Source organism: Pelophylax lessonae, assembly GCF_965119305.1.
Source record: "Pelophylax lessonae genome assembly, chromosome: 7".
NCBI lineage: Eukaryota > Metazoa > Chordata > Amphibia > Anura > Ranidae > Pelophylax > Pelophylax lessonae.
The window spans coordinates 174,633,939-174,659,766 of NC_138774.1; the positions used below are offsets into that span (position 1 = coordinate 174,633,939).

Genomic DNA, 25,828 nt, shown 5'->3' on the forward strand with positions numbered 1-25,828 from the left:
GCTACAGTATGTGCTCGTGTGATACACAGATTGGTCCTGTTAGTTAAAGAAGGTGCTCCTAATGACAACTTGTTATGTGTATAAAAGACATCTGTCCACAGAATCTTTTTCTTGGGAGAAAGCGCTGTGGTCAAATGAGACAAAAATTGAGCTCTGGCATCAACTTGACTTGTTTGGAGGAAGAATAATGCTGAGTATGACCCTAAAAACACCATGCCTACAGTCAAGCACGAAGGTGGAAGCATTATGCTTTGTGGCTGTTTCTTTGCTTAAAGGTACAGGCCAACTTTGCTGCATTTAGGGGCTAAGTATTGTAAAATCTTGGATAAGAACCCTCTTCCCTCAGCCAGATCACTGAAGATGGGTCGTGGATGGGTCTGCCAGCATTACAATGACCCGAAGCATACTGCCAAGGCAAAAAAGGCCCAAGAAGAAGCACATTAAGGTCATAGAGTGGCCTAGCCAGTCTCCAAACTTCAATCCTATAAAAAAATTTACGGAGGGAGCTGAAATTTCAAGTTGACAAAAAACCCTAAGGATTTAGAGAAGATCTGCAAAGAGTGGACCAAAATCCCTCCTGATGTGTGCAAACCTGGTAACCAACTACAAGAAATGTCCTACCTCTGTGGTTGCCAATAAGGGTTTCTCCACCAAGTACTAAGTCAGTGGTTCTCAACTCTGGTCCTCAGGGCACACCAACAGGCCAGGTTTGCAAGAAAACTGAAATACATCACAGGGGATATCATTTGCTGCTCAGTGATTGCAGTATTCTAGTCTGCATCTCCCCAAGGTAATAGCTAAAATCTGGCCTGTTAGTGTGCGCCCTGAGGACCAGAGTTGAGAAACACTGTACTAAGTCATGTTTTGCTTGTGGATCAAATACTTAATTTACTCAATGAACTACAACTCAATTTAGATCATGTCTTTTCTGGATTTTTGGTTAATATTCTGTTTTTATCATTTAAAATACACCTATGATAAAAATTATAGACCCTTCATTTCTTTTTAAGTGGGCAAACTTACAAAATCTGCAGGGGAATCAAATAAACGTATTCCCTGCTGTATGTATGAATGTTACAGATCATAGACTGTAAGCTCCTTGAGGGCAGGGACTGATGTAAATATATATATATATATTATGGCGCTAAAGCAATTAGAGCAAAATAATTATAAAATTATTGAACAACAATTCATCCATAGCATATAATAAAAAATATGTGACAATTCATAAAATCTATAGTAAATATTATACAAGTCCCATTTCATCAAATGTAGAAAAGCGCAAAAAGTTCATGAAGGAAAACTTTAACGATGCCATCCAGTGCTACTAAATGTGAAATACGGTGCCAACATAAAGTGAAGTTATAGCTTCTTACCCTGGAATGTGGACCATGCCTTCTAAACAATGGTCAACACATCTTGTTACATGTATTCCACATAGAAGATCTCTCAAGTGCCTGTCACCAGTGTGTTATCATTCCATGCCAAGTAAGAATTCCAGCCTCCTACCCAACAGTATTGACCATCAGGAATGAAACGGTCAAAAGCGCTTTAGATGAGTAAGGGTCTCTCCATACCGCAGCTCATCAAGCCATTCCAGCAGAAGTCAGTTTTGCAACCTTCTCAAACTAGCTCTTGCTGGAGCACCTAACATCAAAGGAAGCTATTCATTATGGCCAATAACCCAGTGGGCAGAAACTGAGAGAACAGCCGCCAGCACTTTCACAGATCACCCTTGTAGAGCTCTTCTCCCTCCTCCCCCTTTACATTCCCCTAGACACCAGCTCGCGTATCAGTAATTGGGATTATTGATAAAGCTTGTATTGCTTATGTTATTTTGTTTTATTTAGTTTGCTTTATTTTTATGAGCGATGTGTACTCTAAAGATTTCCGATACGTTAAAGACACAGGTATAAGCAGCTATTCTACACACAAAAAGCTTCTGTAATTCTGTTTTATTTTCAAATCAGGGCTGTCTTTACAGAGTCACCTTTCATAATATTAAAATCCAACATTCTGGACTCTCAGTGCTCCATCACATAGTACAAATTACAAAGCATAGACTATTTACACACAAGACATTTTAAAATCTTTGTAATACAAAAATCACTTGACATTAGCTTTGGCCAAGTCCTCGGGCATGATGCGCCCTTTCTTGCGTGCTCTGCTCTTCTTCTTCTCTATCTTGGCAACTTTCTTCTTTTTGATGTTACGTTTCCTCTTCTCCTGCCGCTGTTGCATTCTCTCTGTAGTCTGCATTGTTCGATTGTCCCAGCGCTTCTTCCTCTGCTCCCGCTGCTTTTCCTTGCGCTTTAGGGCAGTTTTTAACATCCCTTCATCATCTTTGATCTTCAGTCCTTCAGCTTTATACAACACATTAGTCCATTTAATTTTTGATTCAAACTCCTTAGCTTTCTCCTGGTCTTTGGCTCTTAATTCTTCCAGCTTACTCTTTTGTAACTCTAGGCGGCTCAGCAGCTGTTTGTAGTTTTTGCCAGTCATGGGCGTTATGTGTCCCTTCACCCTTTCTTTTTTCTCCTTTTTCTGCAAGATTTTATTGAGAGGTTCGTCGTGGACTTCTACCTTGTTGAAAACTAACGGGACCTGATTTGTCTCTTCTACATCTTCTTCTACAGTCTGCTCCACTTTAGCGGCTTCACCGCCTTGTGTCTCCTGCAAAGCTTTACGTTTCAGCTCCTTCCTTTTTCTCTTCTTCCTCTCTCTCTCATGTTTTCTCCTCTGGCGTCTTCTCTCTATTTCTTCTACTGAAAGAGATTTGTTGGAAAACTGAAGAAAAATAAAGTTAGATTAGGAGATTGTCATCAGCAGTTACAAGGGTTTTTTTTTTTTTTTAGCAAGACCAAGAGTCAAAGCAACTTGACTAGGATAAGGTTCTGTTATAGAAACATAGAAGCTTCTGCCCAGAAATTTTGGAATTAAATTGCTCCACAGTGCCTGCGGCTCCAGACTTACTTCATTAACTGCTTAAGTGCATAGAAAGTACTTTAATGTACACATCTTGGCCATAGACTTTAAGCAAGTTCCCTATTTTTTTTCTAAAAGGTTCTCTCTTACAATAAACATGTTCAAATCGCAAACAGTACTTTTGCTTAAATTTTGAATCTTCACATGAAATGGACATCTAACTGTTGAAAGCCTTATTCGCGGATTGATTCTTATTCAACTATCTCCTCAAATAGCAATTTTCCTGCTCTCATTTTAGCGAAACACACAGATGTCACCAGTTAACTTGTGAGATAATCTTTGAAATAGGACTTTAAAGTGATACTTGTTTTTTTTTTTTTTCCGTTAAAAATAACAAACATGTTATACTTACCTGCTCTAAGCAGTGATTTTGCACAGAGCAGCCGGGATCCCGGGTCCCTCTTCGGCACTCCTGGCCCCTCCCTCCTGTTGAGTGCCTCCACAGCAAGCAGCTTGCTATGGGGGCACCCCAGCCAAGCTGAAGCTCCCTGTGTTCATTCAGACACAGAGCCGCGACCAAGCCCTGCCCCCTTTTTATCCTCATTGGCTCACTGACTTTGATTGACAGCAGTGAGAGCCAATGGCGCTGCACTGCTGTCTCAGTCAATGAGGAAGGGAGTCCCTGACAGCCGAGTCTCTCAAGCAACATCACTGGATCTAGATGGGGATCAGGTAGGTGTTATCGGGGCTGCTGCATAGAGAAGTTTAACCCAATGCATAGAATGCATTAAGATAAAAAAAAAAAAAAAAACCTTCTGCCTTTACAACCACTTTAATACTGGGTTCACACAGCTTCTGTGTGGCAATGCATGCACATTTGAGTGTGTTACACTTCGGCAGTCCAATAATCGAAATAGTCTGCCTAAAGTACTAAAAAAGGTGTAATTTATATACAATATTTTATAACAATGTACAGTTGTGGTACGTTGCAACGCATGTCCGTTAGGAGGGTGCTTTGGGGTGATGTTAATTGATGTTACCACAAATGCACACACTACCGCGGTGCAACAGTGTGAACCCAGCCTTAGAGACAAAAGTAAAAAAAAAAAAACATTGTGAACGCATGAATACAACATGCAGGTGATAAACCTTTTTGGTACAATGAAAAAAATTTCAGGCGTCATTTACAGGCAGCTTCAGTTGTCCAGGGTTTTTAGCCACCATAAGATTCTGATCATATGGACAGAAAGGAGTTATTCTGGAAATTTTATGTCAGAGGGGTAGTAAAAGTAGAAAGTTTGTAAGAGTTCCGCCAGAACTTGGTTCTAGAATACAGGATCCTATTTATTGGTAATTTCCCAAGTTCAATTAGCTGCAGTTTGATAAACAGATATTGCAACAAAAGCCAGTTGCAGAGCTTGACTTACAAGAGCAGAGAACTTTCAAATATTCTGTCTGCTGAATCCTAAAGGAAGGAACATCTTCACAGCAAGATGGTAATATGCAAGACTGAAATGGGAGGGTCTACTACCGGAACTGTCTACTTTTAACAAAATTATTTTTCCGTTGGATATAGCCTGACAATAATTATAAGAGGAGTGAAATTATTTTAAATTATAAGTATGAACGCTTCTCAAAAATATATGCATGCGATGACGGTAACTGAAACCAATTTAGTGCTGTGCTTCTTAATAAAAGCTTATATTAGGAAGCACAGCACTGAATTGGTTTCAGTTACCGTCATCACATGAAGATATTTTTGAGAAGCGTTCATACTTATTTACAGATTCATGGACTTGGTTCACTGCATGATTGATTTCATTATGTTCATGCACATTTATTTTATTTACACATTTTTGTTTGTCCTTTCAATTGATGTTTTGACCCATTTGTGATCATTATGATGTGTTCAGATTATGAGTAGTGCACCACTTTTCTTTTCTATTGTCGTTTAGCAAGTTTAAGGAGTACTTGTATATGGTGGGAGCTGCAAATGACTTCGTTTTTTTAGTCATCACACATTATCCATAGCAGCGCACCGGTCATTCACTTTTATTACAGAGTAACTATGCTGAGGCTTTTCTGCACTGCAGATGTGAGCATGTCTATACTGGTCATTTAATGACTTTCTGCTCTGCCCCTCCAGTGCTCACTGGACTGCTGGTCTGTGCAGAGGATGGGAGCAGCTGGCTCAGGCTCTCAGCAGTGTGCCGAGAGCCTGAGCCAGCTGCAGGTCCAGGCATCTGGGTGGATCCCGACATAAAAGTTGGGAATGTCCAAAGCCTGGGCCGGCTGAGTGATATCAGCCGACAGCGGACTTTAGCCTGCTGCTGACTGAATGCAGGTTACAGGAGTCAAGAACTAAGTCCTCCAACGTAAAAGGTTTTGACATATTTAACTCTAACCTTGTATGAAGAATTGTTTCCTAATTACAGAGGAGACTGGACTACATTCAGTTAAACTCTTTAGCTGACACCAATAAGGTCATACATCAGCAGTAGGAAGGGGGGGGGGGGGGGTTACACACACTTTTGCATGTAAATCTGACAGGTTGGGTGGAGGTGATGGTATGGCTTCCTTGCACCTTGGCACATTAACCATTTCCCATCCTTTTACCCTGGCGCTGCCAGGTAGAGGGGAGTGAGACCAGCGAAGGTCCAATTTCTAAACTCCCTATCTAGTAAGAATCTAGAAGTACCTAGCGTTCCATCACTTCCAGGTTCAGCTATCATTTCCCGGCCATACGATCTGCAATCCACTAAAAAGTCACCTATGGAAAAGTTAAAGCACTGAAGTTTGCTGCTGTGTCATGGGTGTGCTCAATTTTATTTACCTGGCACAGCCTCATCTTTTATATTTTACCAAGAAATTGGGTAATACATAGCAATTTTGTGCCCTAAAATATATTTACTGTTCTATTTCTACTTAAAATTTGCACTTGATAAAACTTGAAACTACCACTATTCTATTCTCCAGAGTCACTTCTTTAAGAAAATCTATATTAATTGGGGGTTTTAACAAATCTTCAGGCCCAAAATGACTTTTTAAACATGCAAAAAATGTGAAAACAGCTCTTGAAGCACCAAGCCTTAAAATGGAATTGCAGCCAAAACTTTTGTTTTGAGTGGAGTGACAAGGCTTAGATCCGCTCATGTTTGCATTGTCATGGAAAGAACTTTCACTCTGTGGTCAATGTTAAAGTATAACTAAAGGCAAAACTTTTTTCGTTTTTGACAGCGTGGATAGGAATTTGACCACTTGTCAGTTTTTATTGCTGTCTGTGCCCCCCTTACAGAGATTCACCCTTTGTAATTGCCCTGTTCACCATTATCATTGAAAGTGAAAGTAAAAAAATCTGAAATTTTGGGCTGCCCCAAGAAAGTAATAGAGAGAAAATCATCCAATGAGGCCACTAGCTCTGGTGACCTGAGGGTCCCCAAGCAATTACCCTCATTTGTAGGAATTTCCTCTCACTTCCTGTTTGGCTGGCTATGGGACAGGAAGTGAAGGGAAATCTCCGCAATGGGACACAGATGGCGAAAAAAAAAAAAAAATGTGACAGGGTTTCAAACCCTCTTAACCAAAATGAAAAAAAAGTTTTGCCTATAGTTCTACTTTAAGTTTCTGCAACGGTAGTGCTGTGTTTCTGCTGTAGGGCAATGCAAACCCAAGGAAGCAAAAAAACTGAAGTTATTGGCATTAAAATGAATCCTGCCTTTTTCCATATAGTAACCAATTACAATAACTTAGGTATATGGATGCTGTCTGTATTGTGCCCTCACCTGTCCACGTGATTCCTCAATCTTCTCATGTAATCGTTTCTTTAATATATCAACTGTGGAAAAGGAGCTTACAGGGGCATCTACAATGAAAAAATAAGTAGGACAAAAAAATGACAGGTTAATAAAAATCCTAATAGATTTTTAACCCTTCAGATATTTTTAAACCACAAAAATTGCAAATGACCGGGAGACCCCTGTTGTGGCAAAGTTTTTCATTTACTTCAAACTGAACTCTGAGCACGCAAATGATTATAAAATATATTCACCTGAAAAAACAATTGCGTCTTTGCACTCCACTTAAAAAAAATAAATAAAAAAACCCGCCTAACCAGGTAAAGACTTCACTTTTCTCTATCACACAAAAGGAACACAGTGATGTGCAGGGGATTACAGGAAACTACCATAAGAAGGATTTAAGTATTCATGCTAATAGTGTTTAAAAGAAATGTAACTTTTTTTTCCCTCCAATTGCCTGCTTGATTTTGTAGTGTGAAATGGTTCTTTGAAGATTACATGTACAGAATGATTAAATGTGAAGAGCTAAATGGGATGGAATGGGGTTATGCTAAAATAAAGTAGAATAAAATGTACATCCACTGTTTAAAAGGATAAGTTCACTTTTTAGGGAAAAAAATATGTGCATTTATAATTTTTTCTTTCGAAGCCTGTAAAGCATTACACCAACGATCAGCAGGTTGCTGGTGCCATGCAGGTCTCCTTCAGATCTGTCAGTATATCAGTGTGCCTGTACATCCCATATGGACAAGCAGATACACTGACAGGAAGACAAAATTTAAATCAATTATACCAGTTCCAGGGACTACTAACCACATCCAAAATATATATCACATAGAAAAGAGAGGGAAAGAACAGGACAGTCACATATCCCTACCAAGAATAGCAGTACTTAATAGGAAGTGGTGTTGTCGCTGACATGAGCACATACACGTATATTTATAAAAAAAAAAAAAAAAAAGTTATTGTATAAACATGATTAAAAAAGGTCTAGTTTAGACATAAAAACATGTGGACAAATTCATAGCCCCACGGCCTCAACTGTTACACATTAACAGTACTTTTATAAATACATAAAGGTCCAACGATTTTGCAGAACAATTTGGGCTCTTTCACACGGTCCGCCTCCGCAGGCGGATCCGTGTTGCTCAGCGGGGATCGATCCGCGATCCCCGCTGAGCCGGGCGGATGACAGCTCTGTCTCCGCTTGCAGAGCGGAGAGGGAGGTGTCTCAGCACCCGCTGCCCTCTATGGGGGATCGGAGGAGAGCGGACCGCTTGTCCGCTCTCATCAGATCCGCTCTGCTTCGATTACTGAACGGATGGAAAAAACGTAATTTTTGTAAAATCTTACCTGTAAAATTCCTTTCTCCGAGTCCTCCGACAGGCCTCCGCTGCCATCCGCATCCTATCCTGTGCTGAAATCTGGACGGATGGAAACCCTATTTCTCTTACGTCCTCCGACAGTCGCCATCTTCATATTCGTCACAATGGGGGTATTAGTCCCTGCTTCGTAGGAGTAGCTAGGCAACAGAATATGTCAATATTAAAGGTTGTAGCATATTCCCACCCCCAGGGGGTGGTCCCCTCAGACAATACCCTCCCATTTCCTGTATCCATTCCTCAGTTTCAGTGGAATAGCAGTAGAGAGTACATCAAACCCCAAAAGAGGGGCGGGGGCGGCGACTGTCGGAGGACTCAGAGAAAGGAATTTTACAGGTAAGATTTTACAAAAATTCCGTTTTCTCTTACGTCCTCCGACGGTCGCCGCCATCTTCATATTCGTCACAATGGGGACGTCCCAAAGCAGTGCAAACATGAGGGGTGGGAAACGCAGTCGCGCCTAAAGGCAACGCCATCTCCACATCAGAGAAGGGAACCTTACCAAAAGAAGGAACCCAGCCGGGCAACCTGAAAAAATTTGCTCAACAGGAGCAACAACCCAGGAAAACAAATAACCCAGGGATAAGAAACAAATCCCGAACAGATAAAGGGCCCAAAAACAAAGACCCTTACGGAACTGCCGCACTAGGAACCTTGCGGCCAAAGGAAGCATCTGCCGATGCCTGAACATCTACTCTGTAGAATTTTGTGAAAGTGTGTACAGTCGACCAAGTTGCCACCCTACACACCTGGGCCACAGAAGCCCCATGACGACAGGCCCAAGACGTACTCCACGATCTGGTAGAGAGCGCCTTCACAGGCATAGGGGGAACTTTCCCCTTCAAAGCATATGCCTGTTCAATAGTCTGTCTGATCCATTTGGCGATGGTGGAACCCGACGCCGCCATGCCCTTCCGAGAACCATCCGGAAGTACAAACAAGGAATCCGTCTTGCGAAAAGACTCAGTCGATTTCAGGTAAACCCAATCGCCCGAACAACATCCAAGGAGTGTAACTGTACCACCTTCGGATGCTTAGGCTTCGCGCAGAGCGAAGGCAAGACAATGTCCTCATTGAGATGAAAATCCGAAACGCACTTCGGAAGACAAGAAGGGTTAGGTCGAAAGACCACCGTATCCAAGTGAACGACCAGGTACGGAGACTTGCAGGACAAAGCCGCCATCCGACACTCTGCGAGCCGAAGTGATCGCCACCAAAAAAGCGACCTTCTTGGACAGCATAGACAACGAGATCTCCCTGATCTGCTCAAAAGTAGCACGTAGTAACACGGACAGAACAAGGTTCAAGTCCCAAGGAGGCAAAGGATCCCTCCTAGGAGGGACCAGATGTCGCACCCCTTGAACAAAGGTGCTAACCAAGTAGTTAGATGCCACAGGACGTTGAAAAAGAACGGCCAGCGCAGACACCTGACCCTTGATCGTAGCCAGCGCCAAGCGCTGGTCGACACCCGTCTAAAGGAAGGACAACACTCTAGACACCGAGTAGGTGCGAGGTGAGACCCTCCTGGACTCACACCAGGCAAAATACGCCTTCCAAGCACGGTAATAGACCTTCCCCGAGGAAGATTTCCTCGCATTGATCAAAGTGTGAACGACCTCAGGAGAGAGACCGCTATCCTTCAGGATTTCCTTTTCAACAGCCAGGCCGTCAAAGCCAGCGACTGTAAAGCAGGATGGAATATCAGCCCTTGAGACAGAAGATCTACCCGAAGAGGCAGACGCCATGGAGCGTCGATCGCCAGATTCACGAGATCTGCGTACCAGGACCGGCGAGGCCAGTCCGGTGCCACAAGAATCACTGTGTTTTGTTCCGAGTGCAACCTGCGAAGGAACCTGGACAGTAATTGAATCGGTGGAAACGCATACATCAGCCGATACTGATGCCACGGGACTACCAACGCGTCTGACGCGTCTGCCCGAGGATCGCGCGTTTTTGCCACGAACCTTCTCACCTTGTTGTTCAAACGAGACGCGAACCGGTCGACCTCCGGAAGACCCCACTTCGCGCACAACATCTGGAAGACATCCGGGTGGAGGGACCATTCCCCCTGGTCCAGGGTCTGGCGGCTCAGATAATCCGCCTGCCAGTTCTCCACCCCCGGAATGTGAACCGCCGATCTAGCCGGGACGCGTGTCTCGGCCCAAGACAGAATGTCGGCTACTTCTCGAACCGCTCGGGCACTCCTGGTGCCCCCTTGGCGATTGATGTAAGCCACCACCGTGGCATTGTCCGTCCGCACCCGAACCGGGCAGCCCTGCAGCCTGTCCGTCCAACGACGGAGGCAGAGATGTATCGCTCGCAATACTAGAATATTGATCGGAAGGGAGGATTCCTCCTCCGACCAAGTTCCCTGGGCGGACAGAACGCCCAGAACACCACCCCAGCCCGACAGGCTGGCATCCGTGGTGATCACCGTCCACGAAAGAGGACGAAAAGACTTGCCCCCCGACACCGACGGGGACTGGAGCCACCACAGAAGATCCCTTCTGGTGCGATGACTCAAGGAAAACTGGAGTTCCAGAGACTGTGGTCGCTCGTCCCACCTGGACAGGATCTCCGCCTGGAGCCCCCTCGTGTGAAACTGGGCGAAGGGAATCGCCTCGAAAACCGAGACCATCAATCCCAGACACCGCATGCACGCCCGGAAGGACGAGCACGGAGCGTCCCTGAGGGACCTGACTTCTTCCTGAAGAGTCCCGAGTTTGTCGTCCGGTAGGAAGACCTTCGCCTGGACTGAGTCCAGGACCATTCTCAGGTAGGGAAGACGAACCGACGGACACAGCGTAGACTTTGGAACATTTATCGTCCACCCAAACTCCTGTAGAGTTTGCATTGTGACGGACAGGGCCTCCACCAGACCCTGGTTGGTCGCAGACCGAACCAGAATGTCCTCCAGATACCCCAGAACAGAGATGCCCTGGGCTCTCAACAAAGCCAGAACCGGTGCAAGCACCTTGGTGAACACCCGTGGGGCAGAGGCGAGACCAAACGGCAACGTCACGAATTGGTAGTGATCCTCCTCTGGTGACCCTCGTACACATCCTTCAAGTCGATGGAGGCTATGAGCTCCCCTGGAACCAGGGCAGCCACCACCGACCGCAGTGAATCCATGCGGAACTTGCGAACCCGCACAAAGCGGTTCAGGGCCTTCAAGTCCAGGATCGGACGAACTTTGCCCTCCTTTCTGGGCAAAGTGAACAGATTGGAATAGAACCCCCGAAATCTGTCCCGGTGAGGTACCGGAAGCACCACTCCCTGAGCCCGCAGGTCCCGCACCGCCAGGTGCAGAGCCCGCAAAGGATCCGGAGACAGTTGAAGATTTGAGGGAAAAAATCCGCTCTCCGGCCGAGAGAGAAACTCGATCTTGTAGCCAGACCGAATGATTTCCTGAACCCACCTGTCCCGAACCCGGGCCAGCCAGGGCTGAAGAAAACCGAGCAAGCGTCCCCCCACCCCAGAACTGGGTGAGGGCGCCCCTTCAGGCCGCATAGTTACGCGCAGCTTGTCCGGACTGCCCGGACTTCTGCTTACCTGACTTCTTATGGGAGCCTTGACCCTGGAAGGGCTTGTGGGAGTGTGGCAGGAGCGTGCTCTTGCCACCCGTGACCCCCTTTATCAGAGTATCCAAAGAGTCGCCAAAAAGGCGAGACCCATCCTAAGGCAGATTGGCCAAGGTTTTGCGCGAAGATTGGTCCACAGACCAACACTTCAACCAAACCAAGAGACAACACGGCGAGACAACACGGCGAGACAACACCGCCACACTGCGCACACGTGCAGCCAGCGGTACCATATCCAGGTCCGCATCACACAGATACATGACACCCTGATGGATTTGATCCACCATATCCAAAGTCGCCGGGGAGGCAGATTCAGCCACCAGGACGCGCCTAAGCACCTGCGTCCAATTCGCGACAGCCTGGGCTGTCATAAGTGAATCAAATAAAGCTTTCAGCATAGACCCGGTAACAGAGTAAGTATGGCGGGCAAGAGACTCCAGTCTCCTGTCCGTGGCATCCCGGAACACCGGGGCGTCCTCTGAGGGAACCGCAGTGGACTTATTCAAAACCGCCACCGCGTGATCCACCGGAGGTGGCACACACCAACGTTCATCAGTAGCGGGCGTGAAGGGATAACGCAGCCTGAACCTACTTGGTACAGCAAAAGGCTTGCGTACATTGCGCCATTGCTCCTTAACAGCGCGCTGAAAATCATCCGTGCAGGGGAAAACCTGCGATGACTTGCGCCTTTTTGTGTCCCATAAGCCGCCAGAGCAGCAGGAGGACATGGTTCATCTTGTAAATGCAGCGTTTGCTTGACAGAAGCAATCAATTCATCCATGAGTGCAAGCTCTTCAGGCGAGCCAGGGGGAGAATTATCCACCCCTTCTACCTCAGCCTCCACCTCGGACCCCACAAGATCCAGGGAGGAACGGGACCCCGATAAGGAGACCCCAGCCATAGCAGCCCCATCACCATCATCCTCTGAATCAGAGGAAATTAAAAACTCTGGGCCTTTTTGTGGATTGAGCAGCCACCAGCATTTGCACCTGAGCAGCAAGATTAGCCACAACTGCAGCCAAATCCCCCCCTGGGGGGGAAACAGCAGTCCCTCATGAACCCACCAAAGTGGTAGGATATTTGCTTTCCTGAGAATCCATTGCCCCCAGATCAGACCGGAAAATAAAGGGTTAACAGCCCCTACAACAAGCGCGGCGAGCGCTGCCCACCACACACACACACTAGCACAATCGAGACCCCCCACAGGGATAAAGGCTAAACTTAGGCAAGGACACAGGGATAGAGAGGATAAAACCTGTAAAGACCGCTGCTGCTGCTGCTCCGATCGGTGCGCCCAGGGAAAAGGATGTGATGTAATACAGGGCGCTTCTGTGCAAGCCCATGGAAGGCTACAAGAAAATGGCCGCCAGCAGTGTTACCATGCGGCCGGAGCGAGCGCTGACAAAATGGCGTCGTTTGGCGCCGAAAACTCCGCTCCCTCACCTCAGTGAAATGCACAGTAAACATGGCGGACCGCCGCAGCGGTCTCAGTAATGTGCCCCAACACGATTCAGGCATGTTATACAGCACACAGTCTGACACACAAGCTCAGTCTGACACAGAAGTGCAGCACAGCCCCCCTCCTTGCAGCCCACAGCATGCACCAGAGAAATAGGGAACATTTACAGTGTGACAGAGGCAGGGTAACACAGTCCCAGACTGACACCCCCCAGATAGACAGGTCCCCACATAGATTTACACTTACCTCATAGGTGGCGTGGGGAACCCGCACAGGCGAACAAGCCACTGTACATGAGACAGGGAGAGTCGCATCCAGGACGCAGCAAAGGTGGGTTAAGAAACCGCACAGCGTCCAGTGAGGTAGCCACCTCACCATAGCATCCCTGCACCGAACAGGGATGGGTCGTTCAGAAAACTCAGGAGTGGTACCTGACTGAACGCTCGATGGTGGGCTGAGAAGCCACTGACCCACAACCTGCGAACAGAGGGGCCAGCCCGAGACGCAGCCCGCATGATCCTCTTCATCAGAAGAACTAAACTGATGCTGGTAAAAATAACAGCTAAGTAAAGAAAGAGAAAAAAAACTCAAATAAAATCAAAAAAGAAGAGAAAGGCTGAGACAAAAGCCCCAGCATAGAGACATGCAGCCACTCCTGACAAGCTAGACATTGAAACTGAGGAATGGATACAGGAAATGGGAGGGTATTGTCTGAGGGGACCACCTCCTGGGGGTGGGAATATGCTAAAACCTTTAATATTGACATATTCTGTTGCCTAGCTACTCCTACGAAGCAGGGACTAATACCCCCATTGTGACGAATATGAAGATGGCGGCGACTGTCGGAGGACGTAAGAGAAATAGGGTTTCCATCCGTCCAGATTTCAGCACAGGATAGGATGCGGATGGCAGCGGAGGCGTCTCCGCTGACACCCGCTGCCCCATAGAGCTGCATGGAGGATCCGATCAGATCCGCCTAAAAAACTGACAGGCGGATCTGATCGGACCGCCCGTGTGAAAGAGCCCTTTCTCTGCTTCTTCAGGGAACTTTAATATGTATCTACATTGTTGCGAAATTTGAAAAAAGAAAAACATATTATACATCAGAACATTCTTTTAATTGGAAATAAACATGTATTATTCATAATTAGGCAAATATCTGTGCTCACCAATTTTTTCCCAGTCCACTGTTAGAACATCCAATCGCACATGGTACAACTCGAGTCAGATAATGACCAACTGACTGACCCCTGGTAGATTTCCATGGTCAGGTCTAATTGACACTGGACCATATATATGAGATTCAGACAGACCAATGTGTTGCAAAGTGGCTAAAAATGGAAACATATGGCGCTTTTCCACTGCATGGTACGGATCGGTTTGGCGCTTTAGCACTGCATGGTACGGGTTAGAACAGTTCGGTACAGTTTGGTACGCTTTTCTACTACATTGTATGGCGTCGGTACAGCTCGCTTAAACAGTACCACCTCGGTTGGGGTTCCAAGCAGGCCGTCCCGATACCATATCCCACAATCCTTTGCATGCAGCATTGATTGTTTGTCACTACTAGCCACTGATTGGTCAGAGAATCGTTGTAATCCCACCCACTTACTACTAAGTACTACAACAGTGGAAAATCAAACCGAGCCGAGTAGAGCCTATACAGTGCTGAAAGGTGCTGACTCGTACCACGCAGTGGAAAAGCAAACTGAGCCGAGCTGGGCCAAGCAGTGCCGAGTGGAGCCGAGCCGGTACTTGCAGTGGAAAAGTGCCAATATTTCCCTCAGTGAGTATTTCATAGTGCTATTAGACCACTAGTTACCAAGGTCCACCCAACGAGCCAACACACGTACATACATACCACCTGATACATACGTACATACACAATCCCATCCATCCACATCCATAGCCATATAAACACCCAACAAGCTATAACTAACCATGCAAACAAAACAAACCAGTCCACAGACAAATCACAATCCATCCACACCTCTCCCAGATCCCATATGTGTCCTAATACTACAACTAAACCTCACCTCCACGTGGGACTCCATTCCACATCTCCCTACATATACCTCAACAATCATAGCACTAACCCCCCCAATCACACACAAACCATGTTGGCTAGAGTAGCCATACACAATGACATCCATCCACTACAATGTTCCCAGTATATAGCAAATCCAGCTCATCCTTATAGTGTAGCCCCCCCCAACAAGCACAGATAGAGGTAGCTGTGTGGAGCCATGAAAATACATAGCCAGCCGCTGCCTCCAACACCTATGGTGTCCAAATAGTCTCATTCCTGCAAATTCTCACCTTGTATATTGCCTCTGCATGTGTGGCAAAAGAAGCCGCTGGAGCTTCCACCATTAGCGGAATTTGTGGCTAGGTTGTTAGACCATATTCTCACATCTAACATCTTTTTATTCAATGGGACTGCTTACCTCCAGGTACAGGGGGTTGCGATGGGGACTTGTTGTGCCCCATCATACAGGTAAAGATCCCTATTTAGGGACAATGCTGCGTCAATATATCTATCGTCGCCACATTTTATTGTGGCGTTGCTGTATCAATGACGTGCTAGTTATCTGGATCGGGACCCTAACTGATTTGACACAATTTATGTCATTTATATCCAATAATGAATTTAACCTTAAATTCACTATGCAATCTGATACACATAGTATTCCTTTCCTAGATGTAAGACTTTTCCTGAAAGTGACTTTGATAAACAAATACCTCACTAGGAGGCTAAATAGATTTAGAATCTAAAGGCAACGTCTCATCCGGGGATAAATACAGCGATAACCTTTAAGTCGTTCTTATAATACTAGATGAATTAGAATAATTTTGGGGTCATCGAATGCTTAGAATGGGATGTATGAGATATAATTTGCCGTTCTTCTTTACACACAACCCATATACAGTATGTAGTCACTATTTGTAAAATACCATTGAACTATTCATTATGTATACATATGTCTTATGGATTATCTATTGTACCTTTGGACGCGGTAGAGTACCCTGAGGTATTGGATGACCGTATAATTGTGATGGGCACTCAGGCGCTCAAGCCTGGATTGGCCAGTGGTAACATCCTCTCAGCCATCCTTACTCGGTTGGAGTTCATCCTCCAACTGGAGGTGGCACTGTGGTGGCTTCTGCCTCTGGTCAGGCCGCGCTCATGCACACTAGTCTCAATGCCCATGTCACTGCCCTGTCATGTCCAGTGGGACCATATAAATTGTATGAGATGGCAGGACCACAAGCCGGACTTAGCTCCTGCGGCTTCTTTTGCCACACATGCAGCAGTAATATACAAGGTGATAATTGCAGGGTCGAGACTACTTGGACACCATAGGTGTTGGGGGCAGCCGGCTGTCTATGTATTTTCGTGGCTCCATACAGCTACCTCTATCTGTGCATGTGGGGGGGGGGGGGGTCACTGGGACTACAATATATGGATGAGCTGTATTCGCTATATACTGGGAACATTGTAGTGGATGGATGTCATTGTGTATGGCTACTTTAGCCAACATGCTAAATTGGTTTGTATGTGATGTGGGGGGGGGGGGGGGTGGAGAGTTAGTGTTATGATTGTTGAGGTATATGTAGGGAGATGTTAAATAAAGTCACATGTGGAGGTGAGGTTTGGTTGTAGTATCTGGAAGAGGTGTGGATGGATTGTGATTTGTCTGTGGGCTGGTTGGTTTTGTTTTGTTTGCATGGTTAGGTTATAGCTTGTTGGGTGTTTAGGCTGTAAATGGCTAAGGATGGATGGATGGGATTATGTGTGTATGTATGTATGTATGTATGTATGTTCATTGGGTGGACCTAGGTAACTAGTGGTCTAATAGCACTGATATATACTCACTGAGGGAAATAGGTTTTAATTTTTAGCCACTTTGCAACATCTTGGTCCGCCTGAATCTCATATATATGTACAGTGTCCATTAGATCTAACCCTGGAAATCTACCAGGGGTCAGTTGGTTATTATTTGACTCGTGTTTTACCATATTCGTTTGGAGGTTCTAACAGTGGACTGGGAAAATATTGGTGAGCACAGATATTTGCTTTTTTATGAATAATAAATGTTTACTTCTTATAAAAAGAATGTTCTGATGTATAAAATGTTTTTCTTTTTTCAAATTTCACAACACTGTAGATACATATTAAAGTTCCCTGAAGAAGGAGAAAGTGTTCTGCGAAACACGTTGGACCTTTATGCATTTATAAAAGTACTGTTAATGTGTAACAGTTGAGGCCGTGGGGCAATGAATTTGTACACGATTTTATGCCTAAACTGTAGAATTTTTAAATCATGTTTATACAATTAAGTTCTTTTATTTGATATACATGTGTATGTGCTCATCTAGGTGACAACATCACTTACTATAAAATCCCACTTTTCTTAGTAGGGTCATGTCCTGTCTCTTCCCTCTCTTTTCTATGTGACACTGACAGGAATAATCAATGAACTACCATAGTGCGCCACAGCGCCTTGGTAGTTAATTGAGAACTACAAGCCGACAACTGGAAAGGATGTTGGGGCTTGTAGTTCATTCACACACAGAGCTGTGTGAATGAATGACGCAGGCATGTGGGCGGAGACCGGAACGGGTGCGCTGATTTTAAAAAGTGACAGCTAGTAGGGGAAACTTCTTCCCATACTGCTGCCACTGGAAGGGAAGAGGGGGCAGCGCCTGCAGCCTTGGGAACATGTTACAAGTTTCACTCTAAAATTGGGTGTAAAGGTGAACTTATCCTTTAAGACTTGTATAGAATTCTGACACATCTCTGACACTTATTCATAGCATGCGTGATCTGGCCAGGAAAAAAAGCATTTTTAGAAAGACTCCAGCAATGACAGGGTCACTTCAATAAAAGCAATAGATCAGTCATAAGGAAGAGATGAGGGAGGTCTGTCACCATCCCTTTAATTGCTCACCTTTCCTCTGGGATTTTGGGAAGACGGGATTAGACATTTTGGGAGGAAATTTCTGCATGCTGCCATCATGCCTGAGGTTCTGTGGCTTTCTATTCCTCTTTTTCTTCTTCCCAGTAGTACGCTTCTCAGTGCCATCAACAGCAACTGCTGTGGGAGAGGTGGGAGACATATTATAGCACACTGCCTGCTAAAACACATCCTTCAGCATTGTTTAATGCCCCCAACTTTGCAAGATGTCCCCCAAATCACCCTATGCAACTCCATATGCTCTTAAACCGTACATACCAGCACATCTTCCCATTACACATGCAGCTGTTGGAGGGGCCACTCCACAAAAACCACTGGCCCCTCAATTCCTCTCATCCTTCTGTCTGCAGGACACTAGAATTGTGTGACTCCCTGCGGACACTCTGGGCCCCTTAACCACATCAGCCCCAGAGGGTTTTACCCGCTAATGACTGGGCCATTTTTTGTAAAACGGGACTGCATTTTTTTAAACTGAAAATTACACGGTTGTGCAACGTTGTACCCAAATAAAATTGATGTTCTTTTTTCCCCACAAAGAGTTGGTGGTATTTGATCACCTTTGCGGGCTTTATTTTTTGCAGTATAAACAAAAAAGAGCGACAATTTTGAAAAAAAAAAAAAAAAAAATATGGGATTTTTGTCTTACCGTAAAATTAATTTCTCTGATGTTCCATTGACGGACACAGCTCCTGATCTTCCCAACCATTGGGTTATATTGCCCCCTACAGAAATAGGACACTAGGCAGAAAAAAAAAGCTTGACTATGCCAATACGTCCCAGGGGGTATACTCCCTCTCTCAGCTATTAGCACTCAGTTTTGTTACAAGCAGTGTCAAAAGAAATCCAACTCCACAGAGGGGTGGGTGCTGTGTCAGTCAATGAACATCAGAGAAATAAATTTTATGGTAAGACAAAAATCCCATTTTCTATTTCTATTGTTCATTGAGGGACACAGCTCCTGATCATCTTAACCATTGGGACGTCTCAAAGCAGTGTTAAACATAAAGGGGTGGGAACAGTAGAAAAAATTCCTAAAGGCTAAACTATAGTCAACCAGGTAAAATGGAGCTCAACCAAGAACAACTTGAGCTCACCTGAAAAAAAAACAATACACCCTCAAAGAGGACCAGGTCCCTCCAAATAGCGGACTGCAAAACCTTGCGGCCAAAAAAAGAATCCGCAGATGCCAACACATCCACTTTATAAGAATTCGTAAAGGTGTGCACAGACGACCAGGTAGCCTCCTTGCAAACCTGCATCACTGACGCCTGATGACGGAAGGCCCAAGAGGAGGCACTAAGCGCCCTCCCTTTCCGTAGCAGGGAAAGGAGGAACCGGACCCTTAATTGAATGGAGACTGCACCAGAGGAGCAAAGTGTCAAACTCCCTGGAAAAAAAGTACGCACCAAGGAAAGTGTGACCAATGGTTATTAAAAGAAGACAGCCAAGGCAGAGACCTGCCCCTTGATAGTACTCAAGGCCAGGCGCTGCTCAACCCCCCGTTGGAGGAAAGTCAAGATCCGAGCCACCGAAAAGGAGCGAGGATGAACCCCAGGAGATTCACACCATGCAATTTTCTAGCTTTTAACAGTGCAGGAATCACTGAATCAGTCAAACCTCTATCTTTCAGCACCTGGCTTTTAACAGGCAAGCCGTTGAAGCCAGCGACTAAAGCAGGATGGAAAATTGGCCATTGGGACAGCAGATCTTCCCTGAGAGGAAGTCTCCAAGGAAAAGCTGCGACCAGCCATACCAAGACCGGCGAAGCCAGTCTGGAGCCACTAAGATGACTGGACCAGAAACCCTTCTGCTTCGATCCTTCGCAGAAGTCTTGGCAGAAGCTTGAGAGGTGGAAGGGCGTAAATCAGACGATACTGACCCCACAGGGCCACCAGCGCGTAACTGGCGTCTGAAGGTTCAGAATCCAACCAAACTCCCTCAGTTTGCAGAGTAATCTCCAAGTTGTCCACCAGAGCAGTCAGAGACTCAGTTCGCAACAGAAGATCTTCCAGGTACCCCAGTACCACGATACCCTGCTGATGCAACAATGCTAGCACCATGGCCAACACTTTTGTGAAGACCCGAGGAGCGAAGGCGAGACCAAAGGGTAACGCCACAAACTAATCATGCTCCTCTCCCACAGCAAAGCGGAGGAAGACCTGATGACCAACACATGTTGGAAAGTGAAGGTAAGCATCCTGTCGATAGAACCAAGAAGATCGATCTGATACAGGGATGCCCCTACCATCTGAATGGACTCCCATTTGTAACTTCTGCACCTGCACTAAGCAGTTTAGTGCCTTGAACTCCAGAATTGGACGCACCTTGCCCTCCTTCCTGGAGACTGTAAACAGGTTTGAATAAAACCCCTGAAAGCGTTCTGAAGTTGGAACCACGACAATCACCCCTTGGCTCAGCAAGTCTTGCACTGGTCCAAAGAGACCACGTAAGCGATCTGGGGACAGGCGCAAGTTGGAGGGAAAAAAATCTTTCCGGAGGGTAAGAACAAAACTCATTCTTGTAGCCGGACCGTATGACTTTGTGGACCCAGGGAGGCCCACGGGTCCAGAAACCAGCGAAGGCATTCCCCCACCCCACATACAGGTGAAGGAGTCCCTTCATGCTGAGGGAGCCTTTTCCACAGCTCTGGAGAGGGCCCCTCTTGGCTTGCCAGACCAGGCTTGTCTGGATCCTCAGGAGGAGGCCCGGAAGGGTTTTGATCCCTTGTCTTGAGACCCTAAGGGACGACAAAAACTTCTTATGAGCCGAGAAGGATGGACCACGTCTACCACAGGGCTCCTTGCCCTTACTATCCTGCAGAAGAAAGGCATCTTCCCCTCTGTGAGACCCTTAAGAAGTCCAGCATTTAAGCCAAATAACATGCCTAAGGGCCACTGCTGAGACAGACAGCCTCGCAAACAGAGGAGCCGCATCAAAAGTGGCATCACAGACAAACTGCAGCCCCTGGACCAACTGGTCCGCCAGCTCAGCCAAGGCAGGGGGAAGCTGCTCCCCCTCCAAGTCCCGGCATAAAAGCTTGGCCCACTCGGTCAGAGTTTGCGACACCAGGGCAATAGTAAAAACCGGCCTAAGTGCCAAACCAGCCACAGGGTACATATGGCGGGCCACAGCCTCCGTTTTTCTGTCAGGGTCGAGTCCTTAAAGGCCGGAGACTCCTCAACCGGAATCATGGTTGCTTTGCTTAACCTAGAAACTGGAGAGTCCACCACAGGTGGGACTGTCCACTTTTTAAGCAGGGAGTCCTCATAAGGGTACCGCATAGCAAAACGCTTAGGGATCACAAGGGGGCGTTATGGACAACCCCACTTTTTAGCGACAATTTCATCAAAGTAAGCGAGAAAGAGGAACACCCTTGCCACTCTGACCCCTACTGACGAAGTCATGACGCGAAAGCGTAAGACGCCACGCGTATAGGGGACGGAGACTCGGACGGGCGAGCGGCGATCCTCCAGCACTGCTCCCCACAGCAGCAGTATTGTTTGTTGTGTATGGTCCGCACAAGCCCTATTGTGCTGATTCATGTAAGTGCATTTTCATCTTTGATTCAAATAAAAGGATAATAGCAGTGAGCACTTAGATCTCTTATTATCTTTATCCACATATCATATCCATGAAATTGTGAGAAATCGATCAAGGAAGTGGCACCCCCTACACTGGGCTTATCCTTACAGAGGATTTACTGCTGGTTTATTACTTCAGTGAGGTGAGAGGCCATCTTGTGCCTAAACGGTGGTGGTGTCACTAGCACTTTATTAATTGAGACATCTATCAAGCACCTTGATTGATTTTTGCTCACGGCTTGACCCATGTTTTAGTGGACTTTTCATGCACTTTACTTTGGAATGCACTTTATGGACACTCTATATATTGCACCTTAACCACTTGCCGACCGCCGCACGACTATCTACGGCGGCGGTCAGCCCCTCACAGGCAAAGTGACGTAGGTCTACGTCGCTCGCCTGTGAGGGTTTAGGGAGCGAGCGCGCGCCGCCGGAGGCGCGCTCCCGCGTGGTCACGGACCCCCCCGCGCGTGTGACCGGCGGACCCGATCGCCGCCGGCCACTCTGCGATCGGCGGGGGAGAGGGAGAAAGTCAGGCAGCTTGTGTAAACAAGCTGCCTGTCATTCTCCTCTCTGTATGAGAGATGATCACATGGATCTACTATGTAGATCCATTGATCACTCTGCATACAGTTGAAGCCACAGCCAATCACAGTTAGAATCACGCCCCCAGGGACACACACAGCCCCTCCCTCTCAAATAAAGTTAACCCCTTCACTACCAGTGTATTTTTACAGTAACAGTGCATATATATAGCACTGATTACTGTAGAAATGTCACTGGTAACCCCAAAAGTGTCAAAAATGTCAGTCAAGGGTCCGATCTGTCCGCCGCAATGTCGCAGTACCGCAAAAAAAAATCGCAGATCGCCGCCATTACGCGTTAAAAAAAAAAACAACAAAAATGACAAAAATCTTTCCCTTTGTTAGTAAACGCAATAACTTTTGCGCAAACCAATCAAAATACGCTTTTTGCGATTTTTTTTACCAAACATAGGTAGCATAAAACAAATTGGCCGAAAATATTAAAAAATTTTGATTTTTACATTTTTTTTTGGGGGAATTTCATATAAAAAAAAGGGGAAAATATTGCTATTTTTGAAAAATTTACGCTCTTTTTTTGTTTATAGCGCGTGATCAAAAAACCGCACAGGTGATCAAATACCGCCAAAAGAAAGCTCTGTTTGTGGGAAAAAAAGGACGCCAAATTCGTTTAGGTACAGCGTCGCACGACCGCGCAATTGTCCGTTAAAGTCACGCAGTGCCGAATCGCAAAATACCCTCTGGTCGTTTAGCAGCCAAATCCTCCGGGGCTTAAGTGGTTAAGAGAAATATTTATTTATTTATTTATTTATATGATGCACATTGTCACTTTATTGTTTATTGAATTTATATAGTGCTGTATATACATACTGTTCACAGTTTATTACTCCCGCTAGTGAGGGGAGGTCCTATATAGCTGCTGCACACCCACATATTTTTATTCATTTATTGTCCCAATTTATTGGGTCTGAGCACTGCATCACTTTATATTTAATTTTGCTGATTATTTTTTGCACATATTATAAACAGAAGCGGTGCTGGTATGTACAACCCAGAGGGTACAGAATGTTAGGGACACACTAAAATGAAAAAAGTGTCCCCATAGGATTTTTACTCATTTGTTTTTAAGCAAATTCCATTCTTAGAAGGCTGTGGTGACTGTAGTGTACATGTCTCTCTGGGGCTGCTTTGTTGGTTCATTCTGTTTTGTGTTTCAGGTTAAAAGGTGCCTGCTGTTATTGGGAAGATTTACTTCAGCTGTGGGGCAGCTAAACACTAAATTGGTGACAATCTTATCTCAATAAACCTCAGACATGAAATATGAACAAAGCATATGCTTCTATAGTGTGTGATTGTCTCAATCCAGAGCACTAAGTCTGCTGCCTGGTTCTTCTGCTAGCAGCATGAGTCACTTCTGACAAGCTTTCCTGACACCAAGAGATAAAAAGGTGAGAGAGGCAGGAGCTCCAGCACACAGCCTGTGATTGATAGCCTCAGCTCTGCTCCTGTGTGAATGGACGGGGGGGGGGGGGGGGGGGGCAATCCAACCGGGGAGCCCAACCCCCACCTCAATCAGCTGTCACTGAGCTCTGCAGAGTGTAACAACTGCCTCCTGCTTTCTGGTAGCTCAGACAAGCTTTAAAAATTCAGCACTTTTAACCGATGTAGAGAAGAGAAGGTGGCAGAAAAACAGGTACAATTTTTGCAGGAGGATTCGTTTCATCTCATCTGTATCACCTAAGGCCAGTCACTTCCCTTCTTTGGGTATATGTAAGGGTTTACCTGCACTTTTAAGGTTAAAGATTTTTTTTCACAATTAACATTTATTTAAAACCAATAAAGGGGCCAGGGTCTTAAGTTTTTGCCACAATCTTTATAATGCGTTTACCTTATTATTTAAGTATATTATCTAATGATGGGTATTAAAGGGGTGTAAAATTCCGCTGCATGGGGGGAATTTAGGGGAAATCTTACTAAAGCTGAACAATTTAAAGTTTACATTCTTCCAGCATGTGAGTAGGCATTCAGGGTAAACACAGCAGCCTGTTTCCTTTCCTTACTCTGAGGATTGAGCAGAAGACCTCACTGACCATCAGTTACCTCTTAAGTCGGCCATACTGTACATAGATCAAAATTCATCCAGTTCAGCAGGGACCGGACAAATTTCGATCCATGTATGGAGCAGGCTGACTGTATAGAAGTCAATCTACAGATAAACTTCTCTACATCAGCCTGTTAAAAATTTTCCACACGATCAGCGCCGCTGGCTGTAGCTGACAGAGCTGATCAGTGTTTTCTGATGACGGGAACACTATAGCTCAGCAGGAGTGAATCCCCCATTCACCTTGAGTGTATGTAGATGGGAGATCAGGTCATTTTTTTTCGTTCGATGACTAATGTATGGGCTGCCCTAGGCAGGCTGCTCAGGTGAGGATTTCTCCACACTTATCTTACATTTCACTCTATGACCATGTATACATCACAGAGGGAGGTCCAGCATTCTGTTTTACCTTAACATTACATGATATAAACTGTAATTTCCCTTTAAATAAACCACCATTGTGGTATGAGCACTGACATGGAGCACAGTCTATTGTCCTCTGTAATGGGTCGGATGTATGATAGAGAGTATGTTCCCTCTCTGACACAGTAGTTGGCTGCTCACAATGGCCAAGGCAATGTCAGCTCATGTATGGTGGGTTGACTCACCTTTTTTGCGTTTGCGATGTTCTGTAACTTCCTGCGCACAAACCTTTCTGCCCAGACTTTGTAGGTAGGAATCCTTACTGGCAAGGGAAGACATTGTCATCTGAAAATGAAGTAAACATTGTCATGACATGATACGGATTATCTATAAAATAGTATAATTTAGGCCGGGAGCAATACAGTACAATATAGGAATAATAACTGAATGATGTATCTATGAGTAATAAGGATACAACTAGAACAACAATCATTTATACAGGATGATATACTCAGTTGTAATAAGGAAATGATACAGGAATAGCAATCACTGATACAGAATGAAATAATTGGGTGTAACAAAGATATGATACAGAGATAATCACCAATCATACAGGATTATATTGCTAGGTTTTAGAAGGCACAGATATGGGAATAACAATCACTTATACCAGCTGACATAACTAGGAACATATTTACAAGGCTTAGTTTACACTTGTGGTGGGGTGTGGCTAAAATGTTCGGTTGAGCCATGCTTTTACACCCCCCCCCCCCAACTGCTCCCCCTAAGGCTGCTTTCACACAGCAGTCCGTCAAACGGACTCCGCTTTTCTCAGCGGGGATCGAGCCGCCGATCCCCCGCTGAGCAGGAAGATGACAGCTGTGTCTCTGCGCTGTGTGCGAAGACATAGCTGTCAGTTCCCCGTGCATCTCTATGGGGGAAATCGGATGGGGACGGACCGTCAGTCCGTTCTCATCCGATCCGATCCGCTGGACGGATAAAAAATAGGGTTTCCATCCGTCCAGATTTGATGGATCGGATCGGGTGTCAGTGGACATGTCTCCGCTGACATCCGATCCCCCATAGAGATGCATTGGGGGGACCGTCAGATCCGCCAA

At 45.6% G+C, this 25,828-nt stretch overlaps 2 protein-coding genes across 3 annotated transcripts in view; one reads left to right on the plus strand and one right to left on the minus strand.

Moving 5' to 3' along the window:
* RPL7A (ribosomal protein L7a) overlaps positions 1-25,828 on the plus strand; it is a 475,634-nt gene that overhangs the window by 419,692 nt on the left and 30,114 nt on the right. The window lies entirely within an intron of this gene.
* SURF6 (surfeit 6) lies at positions 1,969-25,055 on the minus strand (the record flags this gene model as incomplete). 2 transcript variants are annotated; one of them, XM_082263443.1, is made up of 4 exons in its annotated part: positions 1,969-2,787; positions 6,708-6,787; positions 18,097-18,240; positions 24,956-25,055. In XM_082263443.1, 4 exons carry the CDS (start codon positions 25,053-25,055, stop codon positions 2,107-2,109), a joined length of 1,005 nt encoding a protein of 334 aa, XP_082119569.1. In that variant the 3' UTR covers positions 1,969-2,106. The 2 variants fall into 2 exon arrangements, with proteins under 2 accessions (XP_082119569.1, XP_082119568.1); XM_082263442.1 differs by having other exon boundaries at positions 18,097-18,243.